At 45.0% G+C, this 19,930-nt stretch overlaps 1 protein-coding gene and 1 pseudogene across 1 annotated transcript; both read left to right on the top strand.

The window, feature by feature from the left end:
* Window positions 1-15,685, top strand: part of LOC124672423 — a 38,492-nt pseudogene extending 22,807 nt beyond the window's left edge.
* Window positions 11,816-19,386, top strand: LOC124675546 (protein UXT homolog). The gene is made up of 6 exons (XM_047211627.1): window positions 11,816-11,927; window positions 16,792-16,972; window positions 17,101-17,202; window positions 17,678-17,785; window positions 18,905-18,959; window positions 19,060-19,386. The coding sequence occupies exons 2-6, from the start codon at window positions 16,833-16,835 to the stop codon at window positions 19,102-19,104; spliced, it is 450 nt and encodes a 149-aa protein (XP_047067583.1). The 5' UTR covers window positions 11,816-11,927; window positions 16,792-16,832; the 3' UTR covers window positions 19,105-19,386.
* Window positions 19,387-19,930: the final 544 nt, after the last annotated feature.

Below are 19,930 nucleotides of genomic sequence, written 5' to 3'. Positions count from 1 at the left end.
CGTCAAATCCGCCCCACCTCCGCGCACAGAAGGTGCTCAACGACTTGCCAGGTAGGCGTGATTGGCCGCTGTTTGTTGCGTCGTCTGCCTCGGCGCAATTTTAACCGTTGATTTTGCTTTAGCCATGGACATCGACGATGAGATGGTTGCCCTGCTGCTAGAGGACGAGCAAGCCTTCGACGATGACCTGCGGGAGCATTTGCTGATCATCGCGTCCCTCCAGGACATGCTCGACGCTGAGGCGGAGAAGAGGAAGAGGCCGCGCCGCGGAGGATCAAGGCCGGAAAGAAGGAAGTCGAAGCCCCGACAGAGGATGGAGGGGCATGCCATGCTGCACAACGACTACTTCGTCGACGATGCAACACATGCCGACAATTTTCGGCGCCGGTACAGGATGAGCAAGGGGCTGTTCATGAATATCCTCCACGGCGTTTGAGAGTTCGACCCCTACTTCAAGCTCAAGCTCGACGCTGTAGGCATTCTCGGGTTCTCATCGATTCAGAAGTGCACCGCCGCCATGAGGATGCTTGCATACGGAGCACCTGCCGATACACAGGACAACTACCTTCGCATGAGTGAGTCTACTGCCATTGAGTGCATGTACAAGTTTTGCCGAGCTGTGGTGGGAAAGTTTGGCAAATACTATTTGAGAGGGCCAACTGAGGAAGAGACTGCAAGGATCATGACACAAAATGCTGCCAGAGGATTTCCTGGAATGCTTGGAAGCATCGATTGCATGCACTGGGCATGGAAGAACTGCCCGTTTGCTTGGCAAGGTATATACAAAGGCCGTCATGGATATTGCAGTGTGGTGCTTGAAGGCTGTGGCAGATTATGACCTGTGGATTTGGCATTCTTTCTTTGGCATGGCGGGATCACACAATGACATCAACGTGTTGCGGCGAGTCTCCGGTGTTCAACGGACCGATACGTCTCCGACGTATCGATAATTTCTTATGTTCTATGCCATATTATTGATGATACCTACATGTTTTATGCACACTTTATGTCATATTTGTGCATTTTCCGGAACTAACCTATTAACAAGATGCCGAAGTGCCGCTTCTTTGTTTTCTCGCTGTTTTTGGTTTCGAAATCCTAGTAACGAAATATTCTCGGAATTGGACGAAATAAAAGCCCGGGGGCCTATTTTCTCACGAAGCTTCCGGAAGTCCGAAGGAGAGACGAAGAGGGGCCACGGAGGGGCCACACTATAGGGCGGCGCGGCCCCCCTTGGCCGCGCGGCCCCGTGGTGTGGGGCCCCCGTGCCGCCTCTTGACCTACCCTTCCGCCTACAAATAGCCTCCGTGACGAAACCCCCGCACCGAGAGCCACGATACGGAAAACCTTACTGAGACGCCGTCGCCGCCGATCCCATCTCGGGGGATCCAGGAGATCGCCTCCGGCACCCTGCCGGAGAGGGGAATCATCTCCCGGAGGACTCTACACCGCCATGGTCGCCTCCGGAGTGATGAGTGAGTAGTCTACCCCTGGACTATGGGTCCATAGCGAGTAGCTAGATGGTTGTCTTCTCCCCATTGTGCTATCATTGTCGGATCTTGTGAGCTGCCTAACATGATCAAGATCATCTATCCGTAATTCTATATGTTGTGTTTGTCGGGATCCGATGGATAGAGAATACTATGTCATGTTAATTATCAAGTTATTATACATGTGTTGTTTATGATCTTGCATGCTCTCCGTTTCTAGTAGAGGCTCGGCCAAGTTTTTACTTTTAACTCCAAGAGGGAGTACTTATGCTCGATAGTGGGTTCATGCCTGCATTGACACACGGGACGAGTGACGAAAAGTTCTAAGGTTGTGTTGTCTTGTTGCCACTAGGGATAAAACATTGGCGCTATGTCCGAGGATGTAGTTGTTGATTACATTACGCACCATACTTAATGCAATTGTCCGTTGCTTTGCAACTTAATACTGGAGGGGTTCGGATGATAACCTGAAGGTGGACTTTTTAGGCATAGATGCGGTTGGATGGCGGTCTATGTACTTTGTCGTAATGCCCAATTAAATCTCACTATACTTATCATGTCATGTATGTGCATTGTTATGCCCTCTCTATTTGTCAATTGCCCGACTGTAATTTGTTCACCCAACATGCTTTTATCTTATGGGAGAGACACCTCTAGTGAACTGTGGACCCCGGTCCATTCTTTAATACTGAAATACAAATCTGCTGCAATACTTGTTTTTACTGTTTTCTCTCGCAAACAATCATCTTCCACACAATACGGTTAATCCTTTGTTACAGCAAGCCGGTGAGATTGACAACCTCACTCGTTTCGTTGGGGCAAAGTATTTTGGTTGTGTTGTGCAGGTTCCACGTTGGCGCCGGAATCTCCGGTGTTGCGCCGCACTACATCCCGCCGCCATCAACCTTCAACGTGCTTCTTGGCTCCTCCTGGTTCGATAAACCTTGGTTTCTTTCTGAGGGAAAACTTGCTGCTGTGCGCATCATACCTTCCTCTTGGGGTTGCCCAACGAACGTGTGAAATACACGCCATCAAGCATATTTTCTGGCGCCGTTGCCGGGGAGATCAAGAGACGCTGCAAGGGGAGTCTCCACTTCCCAATCTCTTTACTTTGTTTTTGTCTTGCTTTATTTTATTTACTACTTTGTTTGCTGCACTGAATCAAAATACAAAAAAATTAGTTGCTAGTTTTACTTTATTTGCTATCTTGTTTGCTATATCAAAAACACAAAAAAATTAGTTACTTGTTTTACTTTACTTAATATCATGCATGTTTTTATTTCACTAGTTAAGCATAATGGAAAACAACAAAAATATGAGAGATCTTTATGAACTTTATCTTGAATTAGGACATGATGTGTTTGAAGAGAGAATTAAAAAACCCATGGAACTTTATATGCATGCTAATGGGAATGTTATTACTATGGATGCTTTGAACACCATTGTTGCTAATGCTATGGAAAATTCTAAGCTTGGGGAGGCTGGCTCGATGAGCATGATCTTTTTAGTCCCCCAAGCATTGAGGAGAAAATTTTCTTTTATGATTACAATATGCCTCCTATATATGATGATAGCCACTTTGTTGAATTTGCTCCCACTACAACTAATAAAATTGATTATGCTTACGTGGAGAGTAATAATTTTATGCATGAGACTCATGATAAGAATGCTTTATGTGATAGTTACATTGTTGAGTTTGCTCATGATGCTACTGAAAATTATTATGAGAGAGGAAAATATGGTTGTAGAAATTTTCATGTTACTAAAACACCTCTCTATGTGCTGAAATTTTTGAAGCTACACTTGTTTTATCTTCCTATGCTTGTTACTTTGCTCTTCATGAACTTGTTTATTTACAAGATTCCTATGCATAGGAAGCATTTTAGACTTAAATGTGTTTTGAATTTGCCTCTTGATGCTCTCTTTTGCTTCAAATACTATTTCTTGCGAGTGCATCATTAAAACTGCTGAGCCCATCTTAATGGCTATAAAGAAAGAACTTCTTGGGAGATAACCCACGTTTTTACTACAGTATTTTTGTTTTATATTTGAGTCTTGGAAGTTGTTTACTACTGTAGCAACCTCTCCTTATCTTAGTTTTGAGTTTTGTTGTGCCAAGTAAAGTCTTTGATAGTAAAGTAAGTACTAGATTTGGATTACTGCGCAGAAACAGATTTCTTTGCTGTCACGAATCTGGGTCTAATTCTCTCGTAGGTAACTCAGAAAATTATGCCAATTTACGTGAGTGATCCTCAGATATGTACGCAACTTTCATTCAATTTGAGCATTTTCGTTTGAGCAAGTCTGGTGGCCTAATAAAATCCATCTTTACGGACTGTTCTGTTTTGACAGATTCTGCCTTTTATTTCGCATTGCCTCTTTTGCTATGTTGGATGATTTTCTTTGATCCATTAATGTCCAGTAGCTTTATGCAATGTCCAGAAGTGTTAAGAATGATTGTGTCACCTCTGAACATGTGAATTTTTATTATGCACTAACCCTCTAATGAGTTGTTTCGAGTTTGGTGTGGAGGAAGTTTTCAAGGATCAAGAGAGGAGTATGATGCAATATGATCAAGGAGAGTGAAAGCTCTAAGCTTGGGGATGCCCCGGTGGTTCACCCCTGCATATATTAAGAAGACTCAAGCGTCTAAGCTTGGGGATGCCCAAGGCATCCCCTTCTTCATCAACAACATTATCAGGTTCCTCCCCTGAAACTATATTTTTATTCGGCCACATCTTATGCACTTTGCTTGGAGCGTCGGTTTGTTTTTGTTTTTTTTTGTCTTGTTTGAATAAAATGGATCCTAGCATTCACTTTATGGGAGAGAGACATGCTCCGCTGTTGCATATGGACAAATATGTCCTTAGGTTCTACTCATAGTATTCATGGCGAAGTTTCTCCTTCGTCAAATTGTTATACGGTTGGAATTGGAAAATGCTACATGTAGTAACTCTAAAATGTCTTGGATAATTTGATACTTGGCAATTGTTGTGCTCATGTTTAAGCTCTTGCATCATATACTTTGCACCCATTAATGAAGAAATACTTAGAGCTTGCTAATTTGGTTTGCATATTTGGTTTCTCTAGAGTCTAGATAACATCTAGTATTGAGTTTTGAACAACAAGGAAGACGGTATGGAGTCTTATAATGTTTACCATATGTCTTTTATGTGAGTTTTGTTGTACCGTTCATCCTTGTGTTTGTTTCAAATAACCTTGCTAGCCTAAACCTTGTATCGAGAGGGAATACTTCTCATGCATCCAAAATACTTGAGCCAACCACTATGCCATTTGTGTCCACCATACCTACCTACTACATGGTATTTACCCGCCATTCCAAAGTAAATTGCTTGAGTGCTACCTTTAAAATTCCATCATTCACCTTTGCAATATATAGCTCATGGGACAAATAGCTTAAAAACTATTGTAGTATTGAATATGTACTTATGCACTTTATCTCTTATTAAGTTGCTTGTTGAGCGGTAACCATGTTTCGGGGACGCCATCAACTATTTCTTGTTGGATATCATGTGAGTTGCTATGCATGTCCGTCTTGTCCGAAGCAAGAGAGATCTACCACCTTCATGGTTGGAGCATGCATATTGTTAGAGAAGAACTTTGGGCCGCTAACTAAAGCCATGATTCATGGTGGAAGTTTCAGTTTGGACACATATCCTCAATCTCATATGAGAATAAAAATTGTTGCCACATGCTTATGCATAAAAGAGGAGTCCATTATCCGTTGTCCATGTTGTCCCGGTATGGATGTCTAAGTTGAGAATAATCAAAAGCGAGAAATCCAAAATGCGAGCTTTCTCCTTAGACCTTTGTACAGGCGGCATGGAGGTACCCCATTGTGACACTTGGTCAAAACATGTGCATTGCAAAGATCCGGTAGTCCAAGTTAATTAGGACAAGGTGCGGGCACTATTAGTATACTATGCATGAGACTTGCAACTTGTAAGATATAATGTACATAACTCATATGCTTTATTACTACCGTTGACAAAATTGTTTCATGTTTTCAAAATAAAAGCTCTAGCACAAATATAGCAATCGATGCTTTCCTCCTTGAAGGACCATTCTCTTTACTTTTATGTTGAGTCAGTTCACCTATTTCTCTCCACCTCAAGAAGCAAACACTTGTGTGAACCGTGCATTGATTCTTACATACTTGCATATTGTACTTGTTATATTACTCTATGTTGACTATTATCCATGAGATATACATGTTACAAGTTGAAAGCAACCGCTGAAACTTAATCTTCCTTTGTGTTGCTTCAATACCTTTACTTTGATTTATTGCTTTATGAGTTAACTCTTATGCAAGACTTATTAATACTTGTCTTGAAGTACTATTCATGAAAAGTCTTTGCTTTATGATTCACTTGTTTACTCATGTCATCACCATTGTTTTGATCGCTGCATCCACTACATATGTTTACAAATAGTATGATCAAGGTTATGATGGCATATCACTTCAGAAATTATCTTTGTTATCGTTTTACCTGCTCGGGACGAGCGGAACTAAGCTTGGGGATGCTTGATACGTCTCCGACGTATCGATAATTTCTTATGTTCTATGCCATATTATTGATGATACCTACATGTTTTATGCACACTTTATGTCATATTTGTGCATTTTCCGGAACTAACCTATTAACAAGATGCCGAAGTGCCGCTTGCTGTTTTCTGCTGTTTTTGGTTTCGTAAATCCTAGTAACGAAATATTCTCGGAATTGGACGAAATAAAAGCCCGGGGGCCTATTTTCTCACGAAGCTTCCGGAAGTCCGAAGGAGAGACGAAGAGGGGCCACGGAGGGGCCACACTATAGGGCGGCGCGGCCCCCTTGGCCGCGCGGCCCTGTGGTGTGGGGCCCCCGTGCCGCCTCTTGACCTACCCTTCCGCCTACAAATAGCCTCCGTGACGAAACCCCCGGCACCGAGAGCCACGATACGGAAAACCTTACCGAGACGCCGTCGCCGCCGATCCCATCTCGGGGGATCCAGGAGATCGCCTCCGGCACCCTGCCGGAGAGGGGAATCATCTCCCGGAGGACTCTACACCGCCATGGTCGCCTCCGGAGTGATGAGTGAGTAGTCTACCCCCGGACTATGGGTCCATAGCGGTAGCTAGATGGTTGTCTTCTCCCCATTGTGCTATCATTGTCGGATCTTGTGAGCTGCCTAACATGATCAAGATCATCTATCTGTAATTCTATATGTTGTGTTTGTCGGGATCCGATGGATAGAGAATACTATGTCATGTTAATTATCAAGTTATTATACATGTGTTGTTTATGATCTTGCATGCTCTCCGTTTCTAGTAGAGGCTCTGGCCAAGTTTTTACTTTTAACTCCAAGAGGGAGTACTTATGCTCGATAGTGGGTTCATGCCTGCATTGACACTGGGACGAGTGACGGAAAGTTCTAAGGTTGTGTTGTCTTGTTGCCACTAGGGATAAAACATTGGCGCTATGTCCGAGGGATGTAGTTGTTGATTACATTACGCACCATACTTAATGCAATTGTCCGTTGCTTTGCAACTTAATACTGGAGGGGTTCGGAGGATAACCTCGAAGGTCGACTTTTTAGGCATAGATGCGGTTGGATGGCGGTCTATGTACTTTGTCGTAATGCCCAATTAAATCTCACTATACTTATCATGTCATGTATGTGCATTGTTATGCCCTCTCTATTTGTCAATTGCCCGACTGTAATTTGTTCACCCAACATGCTTTTATCTTATGGGAGAGACACCTCTAGTGAACTGTGGACCCCGGTCCATTCTTTAATACTTGAAATACAAATCTGCTGCAATACTTGTTTTTACTCGTTTTCTCTGCAAACAATCATCTTCTACACAATACGGTTAATCCTTTGTTACAGACAAGCCGGTGAGATTGACAACCTCACCGTTTCGTTGGGGCAAAGTATTTTGGTTGTGTTGTGCGGGTTCCACGTTGGCGCCGGAATCTCCGGTGTTGCGCCGCACTACATCCCGCCGCCATCAACCTTCAACGTGCTTCTTGGCTCCTCCTGGTTCGATAAACCTTGGTTTCTTTCTGAGGGAAAACTTGCTGCTGTGCGCATCATACCTTCCTCTTGGGGTTGCCCAACGAACGTGTGAAATACACGCCATCACAGACTAGTGGAAGGGCATGCTCCACCATGCAACTATGAGATCAATGGCCACGAATATACCAAAGGCTATTATCTAGCCGATGGTATATATCCAAAATGGGTCACTTTTGTCAAAACAATCTCGAATCCATCAGGTCTGAAGAATTCTCACTTTGCTACGCGACAGGAGGCTTGCATGAAGGATGTCGAGAGGGCATTTGGTGTGCTTCAAGCACAATTTGCCATTGTCCGGTACCCTGCTCTAAGCTGGTCTCACGACCAAATGTGGGAGGTGATGCAGGCTTGTGTGATCATGCACAACATGATCATCGAGGATGACCACAAGAATCATGCTAGGTCACATGTTGGTCCCTATGAGTGTGAAGGCCCTCTTGCGGAGGTTGATCATGAGTTGCCTGCAGATTTTGCTGATTTTCTCGCCATGCACGCAGAGATCCGTGACAACAATGTGCATGAGCAATTTCAAGCTGATCTCGTTGAGCATTTGTGGAGGATCAAAGGAAATACCGTGGCACCTTGATGTAGCATCTACCCCTATTTATTATATTTGTTTACTTGTTTTATTGTTTGTTGTAATTTAATTTGAGCATCGGAACCCGGGTGTGGTGTCAAATGGGCAAGGGTCGGGCCGTCACCCCCTTGGTGGCGTGCCGTATCTTGATCTGGATACGGTGATAAGTGAGCAAGGGTCGGGTCTCCGCATCCTTAGTGGCGCACTGCACCGACGCCCCGGTGTAGTGAAAAATGAGCAAGGGTCTCCGCATTTGACTCGGCGAGTGCGGAGGGTAAGGAAGTTAGCCGAGCCTAGGAGGATACGCTTAGGTAGCTGGAACGTAGGGTCCCTGACGGGTAAGTTACGGGAGTTAGTTGATACGGCGGTGAGGAGGCGTGTTGATGTCCTATGTGTCCAAGAGACCAAATGGAAGGGACAGAAGGCGAAGGAGGTGGAGGATACCGGTTTCAAGTTGTGGTACACGGGGACAACTTCAAACAAAAATGGAGTAGGCATCTTGGTCAATAAGAGCCTCAGGGATGGAGTTGTGGACATCAAGAGGCAAGGGGACCGGATGATCCTTGTCAAGCTGGTCGTTGGGGACCTAGTCCTCAATGTTATCAGCGCGTATGCCCCACAAGTAGGCCACAATGAGAGCACCAAGAGGGAGTTCTGGGAAGGCCTAGAGGACTTGGTTAGGAGGGTACCTATTGGTGAGAAGCTCTTCATAGGAGGAGAGCTCAATGGCCATGTGGGTACATCTAACACAGGTTTTGAAAGGGTGCATGGGGGCTTTGGCTATGGCATCAGGAACCAAGAAGGAGAAGACGTCCTGAGCTTCGCTCTAGCCTATGACATGATCGTAGCTAACACCCTTTTTAGGAAGAGAGAATCCCATCTAGTGACGTTCAGTAGTGGCCTACACTCTAGCCAGATTGATTTTGTCCTCTCTAGAAGAGAAGACAGACGCGCCTGCATCGATTGTAAGGTGATACCTGGAGAGAGTGTGGTCCCTCAACATAAGCCGGTGGTTGCTGACTTTCTCTTTAGGATCCGTGTCCGGCGGGGTAAGCGCGCCAAAGTCGCTAGAACAAAGTGGTGGAAGCTCAAGGGTGAGGCATCCCGAGGCTTTCGGGGAGAGGGTTATTAAGGAGGGCCCTTGGGAGGAAGGAGGCGATGCAAACATGATGTGGACGAGTATGGCGACCCGCTTGCGAAAGGTCGCCGTAGAGGAGTTTGGGGTGACTAAGGGGAGTAGAAGGGAAGCTAAGGATACCTGGTGGTGGAACGATGAGGTCCAAAAGGTTATTAGGGAGAAGAAGGACTGTTTCAGATGCCTATATCTGGACATGAGTGCAGCTAACATGGAGAAGTACAAGGTGGCGAAGAAGGCTGCAAAGCGGGCGGTGAGTGAAGCAAGGGGTCGGGCGTATGAGGACCTCTACCAACGTTTAAACACGAAGGAACGCGAAAGGGACATCTATAAGATGGCCAAGTTTAGGGAGAGGAAGACGAGGGATGTCAACGAAGTCAAATGCATCAAGGACGGAGAGGATCGGCTTCTTGTGAAGGATGAGGCGATCAAGCGTAGATGGCGGGAGTACTTTGACAACCTTTACAATGGAGAGGTTGAGAGCTCTACCATTGAGCTAGACGACTCCTTTGATGATACCAGCATGTGCTTTGTGCGACGTATCCAGGAGTCTGAAGTTAAGGAGGCGTTAAGGAGGATGAAAGGAGGCAAGGCGATGGGTCCCGATGGTATCCCCATCGAGGCGTGGAGAGGACTTGGAGACGTAGCGATAGTATGGCTAACTAAGCTTTTCAACCTTATTTTTCGGTCAAACAAGATGCCCGAAGAATGTAGGCGGAGTATTTTAGTACCAATCTTCAAGAACAAGGGGGTGTTCAAAGTTGTACTAATTACCGTGGAATCAAGCTGATGAGCCATACTATGAAGCTATGGGAGAGAGTCATTGAGCACCACTTAAGAAGGTTGACAAGTGTGACCAAAAACCAATTTGGTTTCATGCCTGGGAGGTCTACCTTGGAAGCCATCTTCTTGGTTCGACAGCTGATGGAGAGATACAGGGAGCAAAAGAAGGACCTTCATATGGTGTTCATTGATTTGGAGAAGGCCTATGATAAGATACCTCGGAATGTCATGTGGTGAGCCTTGGAGAAACACAAAGTCCCAATAAAGTACATTACCCTCATCAAGGATATGTATGATAATGTTGTGACAAGTGTTCGAACAAGTGATGGCGACACTGATGACTTTCAAATTAGAATAGGGCTACACCAAGGGTCAGCTTTGAGCCCTTATCTTTTTGATTTGGTGATGGATGAGGTCACAAGGGATATACAAGGAGATATCCCATGGTGTATGCTCTTTGCGGATGATGTGGTGCTAGTCGATGATAGCCGAACGGGGGTTAGTAGAAAGTTAGAGTTGTGGAGGCGAACTCTAGAATCGAAAGGTTTTAGGCTTAGTAGAACTAAAACTGAATACATGAGGTGCAGTTTCAGTTCTACTATGCACGAGGAGGGAGAGGTTAGCCTTGGTGGGCAGGTGGTACCGGAGAGAGCCACTTTTCGATATTTGGGGTCCATGTTGCAGAAGGATGGCGATATCGATGAAGATGTGGGCCACCGAATCAAGACTGGTTGGATGAAGTGGCGCCAAGCTTCTGGCGTACTCCGTGACAAGAGAGTGCCACAAAAGCTAAAAGGCAGGTTTTATATGACAGCTATCCGACCTGCGATGTTGTATGGCGCGGAGTGTTGGCCAACGAAGAGACGACATATCCAACAGTTAAGTGTAGCAGAGATGCGCATGTTGAGATGGATATGTGGCCACACAAGAAAGGATCGGGTACGGAATGACGATATACGAGAGAGAGAGTTGGGGTAGTGCCGATTGAAGAGAAGCTGGTCCAACATCGTCTCAGATGGTTTGGACATATCCAACGGAGGCCTCCGGAAGCGCCAGTGCATAGCGGACGGCTAAATCGTGCTGAGAATGTTAAGAGGGGTCGTGGTAGACCAAACTTGACATGGGAGGAGTTCGTTAAGAGAGACCTGAAGGTTTGGAATATCGACAAAGATTTCGCCATGGACAGGGGTGCGTGGAAGTTAGCTATCCACGTTCCGGAACCATGACTTGGCTTCGAGATCTTATGGGTTTCAACTCTAGCCTACCCCAACTTGTTTGGGACTGAAAGGGTTGGTTGTTGTTGTTGTAATTTAATTTGAAAACAATCATCGCAAATATTTTTATTCATATGCTATATTTGATAAATGATTCTGTGTTTAAAAAAAAGTAATTTAAATGTTTTGGGGCGGCGTTTGGGGGACGCGGCTGGGGAGCGACGTCCCCCAAAGGCGGCGCGAACAAAACACGTCCCCCAAACGCTCAATCCGGCGCGGTTCGGAAGACGCGGCTGGAGATGCTCTTACACTACAAGATTCCTATAGGATTTTTTCCTATAAGATATGTTCCTATGAGTCAAACAACATGTATAGAAAATTTTCCCATAAAAACCAAATCCTACACCTTAGTCCTGCGTTTGAATCGTTTATCGTCCCGGACACTGCCACCGCTCGGTTTTTGGATGCCATAGCGGCGTTGGGCCACGATTTGGCCTAGTGAGCTGAGAATCCGCTCGTCCTATTCGTTCTGTCTCGCATCTCGCTCCCTTGAGGACTGGAACTTGGCGGCGGCGGGAGTCTTCAGGTGGCTCCGGCCACTGGCGGAAATCCACGAAAAAGGGCAAGCTCCCCCGTCGCGACGCTAGGTACTCCCATCTCCGTGTCCCTCTCTGCTAATTCCACGAAAAAAAGGCGCCCTAGGGTTAGGATTTTGGGGCTCCGGCCGTCGGCGGCGTCGAGCTGGTGTAGGCCGGCAACAGCGGGCGTCGTCGTGGTGGTACGCACGGACGCACGTGAGGTGGAGAGGAGAGGCGAGGCGCCGAGGCGATTTGCACAAAAATAACCCAAAAGTGAAAGAAAAACACAGACTGACCCTCCGGGCAAACTATTTCACCCATCTAACCATTTTGTGTGGCGCCCCTCCCATAGGCGCCACACATGGCAGTGTGGCGCCCGTGCTCGCGGCGCCACTCTCCCGGCCGACGTGGCGCCCTCGACGCCGAGCCGGTGCGCCGATCCGACGTGGCAAGCATGTGTGGCGCCCCTCCCGTGGGCGCCACACTACTCTATATATAAAATTTCTGTCTAGAGATAACGGAATGTTGTGCTAGCTCAATTGGATGAAGCCTTTGCTTCCCAATCTTAGGTCATGAGTTCAAATCTCTGCATCACCTGAATTTATTTTTATTTTTAAAAATTATGCTAGACATTGTAGTATGTTTAAAACATGAAATCTAGCTTCGTACTGTTTTGTAGAGTTTTTTTTTATATAGAAAACATGCAATCCCGAACTAGAAAAATGACAAATTCTGCATCTGAAATGAAATGGAAGTTAGTCCCTGCCTCGCAATGCTCTGAACCCGTTTCTTTTAAGTCCATGCCGAACGGACAAATGCAATCGCACTTTTCAGTCCAACAACCATTGAGTTACGATGTCAACTAGATGGGTACCACAGAGTGTCACTAGTCAATTCTGTATCGTCTATGTAATCTCTTTGAGGGTGAACAAAATCAGCACCATAATTGGACCATGGCAAACAGCAGGGCATCGTGCAGATTATGTAGCCCCAAAAAATTTAATTCCACAATTTTTCACCACTATTAACTGAATCCACATGACCATTGCATCACCCAAATATATTAAACTACTCTAATTTAATCTCTGTGATTACTCAGATGTGCATAGATTATTTTCCACATGGACTGTCCTAAGCTCCATGCGTATGTACTGACGACTGAATAGTAAATACATCAATGCTTGCTTCCTGAATTTCCAATTTTCTGTTCTTCGAAATAAGCATAGCAAGACAAGGTGTAGTAATCACACCACAAATCCATACCATTTTGTTCACCCGGAGATTGCGGATCCATTTTCCGTTGAGAGTAGAGTCGGCTTGCCCGTCAGCGTCCTACTCACCATATCCGACATGACAATATCTTTGCACGATGCCCATTAGCGATTGATGATCAGGGGCGGACATGGCTGCACTCACCGTCTTCATAGAAGACACACGGCTTGCAGGTCAGATCAAGCACCTAAGTTGCGCCATGCCTCACACGGAAGAAGGCTCAACAGACGGACCTGCTAGGCTGCTCAATAGATCTAGCGGGAACTCCATCCCCGGAAGATCGCAACTATAAGTGAAACTATCTACACTTACTGACCACTTTGTGACCTCAGCATTCGGTACTAGCTGCACAATTTGCTCTCATTAACGCGAACTCCGGACGGACTCCTCAAGCTCCGTGCATCAAGTCTTCGAAGGAACTAAGGACTAGATGAATTTATAGCCTGCAAGAGCAAGTAAACTCATCAAAATATGGATACTATATTTTCTACATAGTACCAAGTGTGCATGAAAATCATGATAAAAACAATTTGGAGGACCATACTCATAACATGTTGATCGAACATAAAGTTGGTGACTTCATATGGGAGTAAGTGGTGGTTTCTAGGCCTGCTCAACATGAAATCACAACTGAGTGCTTGGCTAAGAAAATATACATTTCTACCATGCCACTGTTCGGTTGGGACTAAAGAGTGATCAAAACCTCATTCGACGGACGTGCGATAAAAAAATAACTAGTCACTGTCTGATCCAATTATTCAATAATAATTTCATAAGATTCAAAGGGGTGGGCATGTTATATGTCAACTAACAAGCAGATTTCACCCACCATGGTTAATTTAGACAAGGTGCTACTAACAATGGATTGGAGATAGATTTCCAGAACACTATATGCTACAGATATTTAGTTATTTATTGTTGCTGATATGTAAGCGAGGTTTGTCAGCTTGCTTATGCTTGCATAAACTAAATCTCTTCTGCATGCCTGTACCTCTTGATCACCGTGGTGCTGGCTGTTTTGTAGAGTATTTTATTCAGTTTGCAAGCAAGAGAAAATAAAAAAAACTCTACAAAACAGTACGAAGCTAGATTTCATGTTGTAAACATACTACAATGTCTAGCATAATTTTTAAAAATAAAAATAAATTCAGGTGATGCAGAGATTTGAACTCATGACCTGAGATTGGGAAGCAAAGGCTTCATCCAATTGAGCTAGCACAGAAAATATACATTTCTACCATGCCACTGTTCGGTTGGGACTAAAGAGTGATCAAAACCTCATTCGACAGACGTGCGATAAAAAAATAACTAGTCACTGTCTGATCCAATTATTCAATAATAATTTCATAAGATTCAAAGGGGTGGGCATGTTATATGTCAACTAACAAGCAGATTTCACCCACCATGGTTAATTTAGACAAGGTGCTACTAACAATGGATTGGAGATAGATTTCCAGAACACTATATGCTACGGATATTTAGTTATTTATTGTTGCCGATATGTAAGCGAGGTTTGTCGCCTTGCTTATGCTTGCATAAACTAAATCTCTTCTGCATGCCTGTACCTCTTGATCACCGTGGTGTTGGCTGTTTTGTAGAGTATTTTATTCAGTTTGCAAGCAAGAGAAAATAAAAAAACTCTACAAAACAGTACGAAGCTAGATTTCATGTTGTAAACATACTACAATGTCTAGCATAATTTTTAAAAATAAAAATAAATTCGAGTGATGCAGAGATTTGAACTCATGACCCGAGATTGGGAAGCAAAGGCTTCATCCAATTGAGCTAGCACAGCATTCTGTTATCTCTAGACAGAAATTTTATATATAGAGTAGTGTGGCGCCCCGGGAGGGCGCCACACATGCCGCCACGTCGGATCGGCGCACCAGCCTCGGCGTCGAGAGCGCCACGTCGGCTGGGAGAGTGGCGCCGCAGGCACGGGCGCCACACTGCCATGTGTGGTGCCCATGGGAGGGGCGCCACACAAAGGGTTAGATGGGTGAAATAGTGTCTTGGCACGGTCGGTCCGTGCTTTTCTTTCATTTTTGGGTTATTTTTGTGCAAATCGCCAGGCGCCGAGGCGCTATAGCGACGGGGGCGGGCGGCGGTGCCATGGGCGGACGCAGTGGGGGGGCCGGGGGGGCCATGGCCCACCCAGAATTCTGCCGGCCCAAACCTATACAGCACAGAAAGAAAGGCCCGATTCCATCCACGCCCCGACGCACAGAATTCGCACTCGACCACGCCCCGACGCCATCGATTCCGCACGCAGCCGCCACCCGCCGCCCCGGCCCCGGCGCCGCCCACCGTCTGCCACCCCATCCCCGCCGCCGCCGTTGCTCGTCGGCCCCGGCGCCCCGCCCGCTGTGGCGTTGTCTCTGCCCAGTCCGGCGCTCGCCCGCCCGAGCTGCGTGCCTGCGTCCCGTCCGCCCCCCGCCCTCTACACCCTGCAGGTTTGCCCTCACTGCCGCCGCACCGTGCCCGCGATGACCGCCGGCCGCCGGCCGCCGGCCGCAGCACTGACCATTGAGTCATTGACCAAGACCGAACATTGAGTCCTATTCCGCTAATGACCTATTCAGCACATATTGATCTCTAACTCTGTTCAGCACAGACGCACAGTAGTATGAATGAACTGCTAGTGCATTTCAGCTATTTTCATATAAACTGCTCTCTGTACATATGTATGTTAAGTCTTATATGATGAAGAACACATAAAATTGCTAAAGTAGTAATGTTTGAATGTTTCAATTGTGTAGAAATGAAGAGAAATAACCAGACTGTGCTAATTTTTCAGAAACAAGCATCAAAGATCCTTGTAATGTTTTAAACTATTTGTATTGTAATCGTGCACATTTGATATATGCATGGACTGGATATATGTGTTGAACTCCAATGCAATGAATTTGTCTTGTATATTGTTCATTACTTCATTATGCAAAGGTTTTTCACATTTTGGGGGTGCGCAAAAAAAAATTTTGAGGTGTGCCCCCCTCCAATTCTTTCCTGCGTCCGCCACTGGGCGGTGCAGGGACTCCAAGGCGGCGGTGCAGGTGAGCCCTCCGGCAATCCTCCTCCCCGTCCCTTCCATCTCCGGCCATCCTCATCCCTTCCTCCCTCTCTCCCTTCCCCTCAATCTCTCTGGCTGGCTCCATCCGAGCCAGGCGCAACTCCGCCGAAGCGGGAAGCAGTCAGGGGATTGGACGCCGCCCTGCCGGTCATGTTGGACTGCGCCCGGGATGACCACCCCACTCCCTAGCTGTCGCTGCGAAGCCGGGCTGGTGCTGCACATGGAGGAGATCAAGGGAGACGACACGGCTGTCGGCTGTCTGCTGGGACGGGGAGGCCAAGCCTGTGAGGAGGAGGGATGAGGATGAGACAGGAGCAAGTTTGCAATTCAATACCGTGCCATCAATACAAACAACAATTAGGATTCGGTGCTCTCCTAAGATTCCAACTACCAATACATGCAGTACATCCAAACAAAACTAAAAACGAAAATGGAATCGCCGGTCTATTTCAGTTTCTTGGTTGATTTGGTACTGCAGTCAATTCAACTCCAAAGGGCTCAATAAAAACATCCAACCAGAGCCTTATCTTTTGGCCATGTTTTATGAGTTGTGGAATTGTGATATTTATTACTTGCTGTTGGTATGCTAAGGTTGGCTGTGGACACGAATCCCAAAGGAAACCGGCTGGGACATGTTGATGGACGCGTTGGAGGCGCGTCTGCGACAGGAGAAGGTAAAGAAGTTTGAGGATTTCGTTGACCGACGGCTCAAGCCTGATCTTGTGAATGCCATTGCCCAGCGCGATAACTTGTTCCAGCAGCAAAAGACCTTGTAAGCTCTCATCGTATTCCTTTCTGCTGCAATTGTACTGAACTATGTAGGTCTCTTGCTTCCAATGGTTCATATATCTGGCAATATTGTTCATTCTGATGGTTTATGTTTTTGTTGATTGGTTGCAGCTTGGATTTGAAGCGAAATATCGAAAATTTGGAAAAGAATGGTGTAACCAGCATGAGATCCATGGTCAATATTGGCTCTGAGGTGTACATGCAGGCAGAAGTGTAAGCATCCCTTCACCCTACACTGCCTCAAATTCTGAAGTTCTTGCCTTTGCTGTTTCACTCCTCGATCCAGAGTAGACATATTTGCAACATAGTAGTGGGTTACAGGGTTTGATTTGACATTTGTCAATTAGACAAAATTCTTGTGTAAAAAAACTCATTCTGGACTCACATTCTCTGTAATCTCTAGAAAGGAACTGTTTAGATTAGTGTGCACTACATAAAGTAGAAAGAAGGTCATTGGTCATTAGACAGCATAGCGAGCAAATGTGAAACTTGCTTTGGCATGCTTCATCATTTCAACTCCTTCCTTAATTGGCCTTCTTGAACAAGCTGTTAGGTTAACATTAAAAGGTTGGAATAACTCTAGGGTATTATTAATTACCTGTTTGAAACCTACGCTTTCATGCATCCAGTAAATTTTCTTGAACTGTTGAGATTAATTGTTGCCCTTATTCTGTGATTATTCCTACAGGCCAGACACGAGACACATTTTTGTGGACATTGGTCTTGGTTTTCATGTGGAATTTACATGGCAAGAAGCTCTGCAGTTTATTTCTGTAAGAGAAGCAAGGTTGGCCAGGTAACTCATTTTGAACATTGAATTTCAGATCCTGCTTCACAGCAATATTTATAAGGCATGAAGAATTATTTTTTGAGAAGGTAATTATGCTAAAGAGAGGTTGATGATTTAGGGACGTTCTGGTGCTTTATGCCCTGTTTGTCACAGTTTGCGTACATAGTAATATTAACTTACTTTTGCCGGGTCATTAACTTATTACACTTGGTAGAGCATGCTGGTTTAGCTGAAGTGATTGGTTTTTTTTCTTTTGAGCAAAGGTGATATTCTTGAGCATTGTGGACTCTTTCATCTCTAGATAGTTTTTGTACACTTATTCAAGGTATTTTTACTTGTTGGAGCTTGATGCTCACTCAGGCATCAAATGCTGAATAGAACTAGCTTATTTGACATAAGCAATAAGGGGCAATGTACATAGTCAAAGCTGATTCTTGTGTGCTTCTGATCTGCATCTATTATTCAATTCCATAGGCATCTTCAGAACATGAAGATAACCTGTAGCGGTAGCATCATATGTAGTTGGTATCCACATCCAGACCTTATAATTAGCCATGTGTGTGGGTCATAACATAGAAAAATAGCGCACTTCTCAACCCTGAAGGTGAAAGTTCATTTTTCGACCTTGAACTCTAAAACTGTTTGAAATGCAAACCTTGAACTATGGAAAAAGTTAAGTTTTCACCCTCTGGTGGTTTCACAAATGGATGTCATGTGTCCACCACCTTGCTGCCATGTCATCCAGTTTCATTTTTAATCCGTTTCCAACACCTTCTGTAGTCATTTATAACATATTTTTGTGAAAGTTTTCGGTCCAATGACGATGGTTTTAGATCTCGTTGTATTTGTTTGTTCATGGCAGTAGCATGCCATAGATGTCTCGCTCTTTAATTGGTTTATGCCTATTGCTATAGAAATATCTGTATGTCGATTATGTCCATCCGGTTACGTATGCTGGCATGCTTGCTTTGCAGCTGTGCGTACTGTTCTTGCGTGTACTACAGAGATGGTCATTATTGATGTCGGGCCCCTCGGCGACATTCATATGCATGCTGTTGTAACTTCTATTTTTGTGGTTTGACATTAACTCACATATTCATGATGTGAAGTTTTTCATGTTTACAGTCAAATAGATGAGTACACACACCTTATCGCAGGCATAAAAGCACAGATCAAGATGGTAAGTACAATAAATTAGGTGTTTCGTTCATGTAGTACATGATGTAAGGTCTATAGCATTATCTGCTTATATGCTACCCTCTCCTATTGTTCAAATGCAGGTATGTGAAGGTATCCGCGAACTCCTGCAGATACCAGCAGAGTGAGCGACCCAGAGATACACACCACAACCTGAGGCTGAGAGGTGCTTGGTAGAGAAACATCTGTTAACTTGCCATCGATTTTGTAAGATTCTTGGAGCAAACTGTTGCAAGACGCATGCCAAGAATGCATCTCCCAATGTTTTCTCTGTGAGGCTCGTGTGACACTGGTTGGTGGTGAATCTTGTAGCAGATCAATAGGGTGTATGTAGACTTGGTGGACGTTTGTATTTACAACATGAATTTTCAGAGGAATTGACGTGGCTGGCATTTGGCTTGATGATATCATTTCTTGCTGCATGCATGCTGTGTTACGCCTAAAGGCTCAGTTTGAAGATATTGTTCCTCTTAAGAAGAGGTACCCCTATCCTCCATTGCACATTGTTTATGGCGGTGCGATCTATTCAGCAGCTAAGGGGCAGTTACACATCCATGGTTTCTGCAATCTGGTGGTTCGAACCAGAACTGGAGTTGGTCTCGACAGTATATTGAATATAAAATTTCCTTTGGGTCGGGCAGATCAATACTTGTGTCAATCCGCATCATACCTTGTTTTCTCTCTAGAAGAGAAATTTGGTCTTTCCTTTATCTAACGTATATGTTTGCAGTGTATGTTTCCTGGATTCATATATGATACTAAATTTTATATGCTAGAAAAGAAAACTATATCTAGAAAATTGCTCTCCTTCTTGGAATGTAGGATGGATAATTGCTAAAAGTATCTTTGTGCCTTCACGCTAGAGAGGCGTCTGTTACGACTACGAGGGTGTCAATGAGGAGTTTGTGGAGGATCGACGCCATCCTGCGGGGCTGCGACAGCACACTAGGGTGG

Source organism: Lolium rigidum, chromosome 7 (assembly GCF_022539505.1).
Source record: "Lolium rigidum isolate FL_2022 chromosome 7, APGP_CSIRO_Lrig_0.1, whole genome shotgun sequence".
Classification (NCBI taxonomy): Eukaryota; Viridiplantae; Streptophyta; class Magnoliopsida; order Poales; family Poaceae; genus Lolium; species Lolium rigidum.
This window is presented reverse-complemented; position numbering and strand designations above follow the sequence as displayed.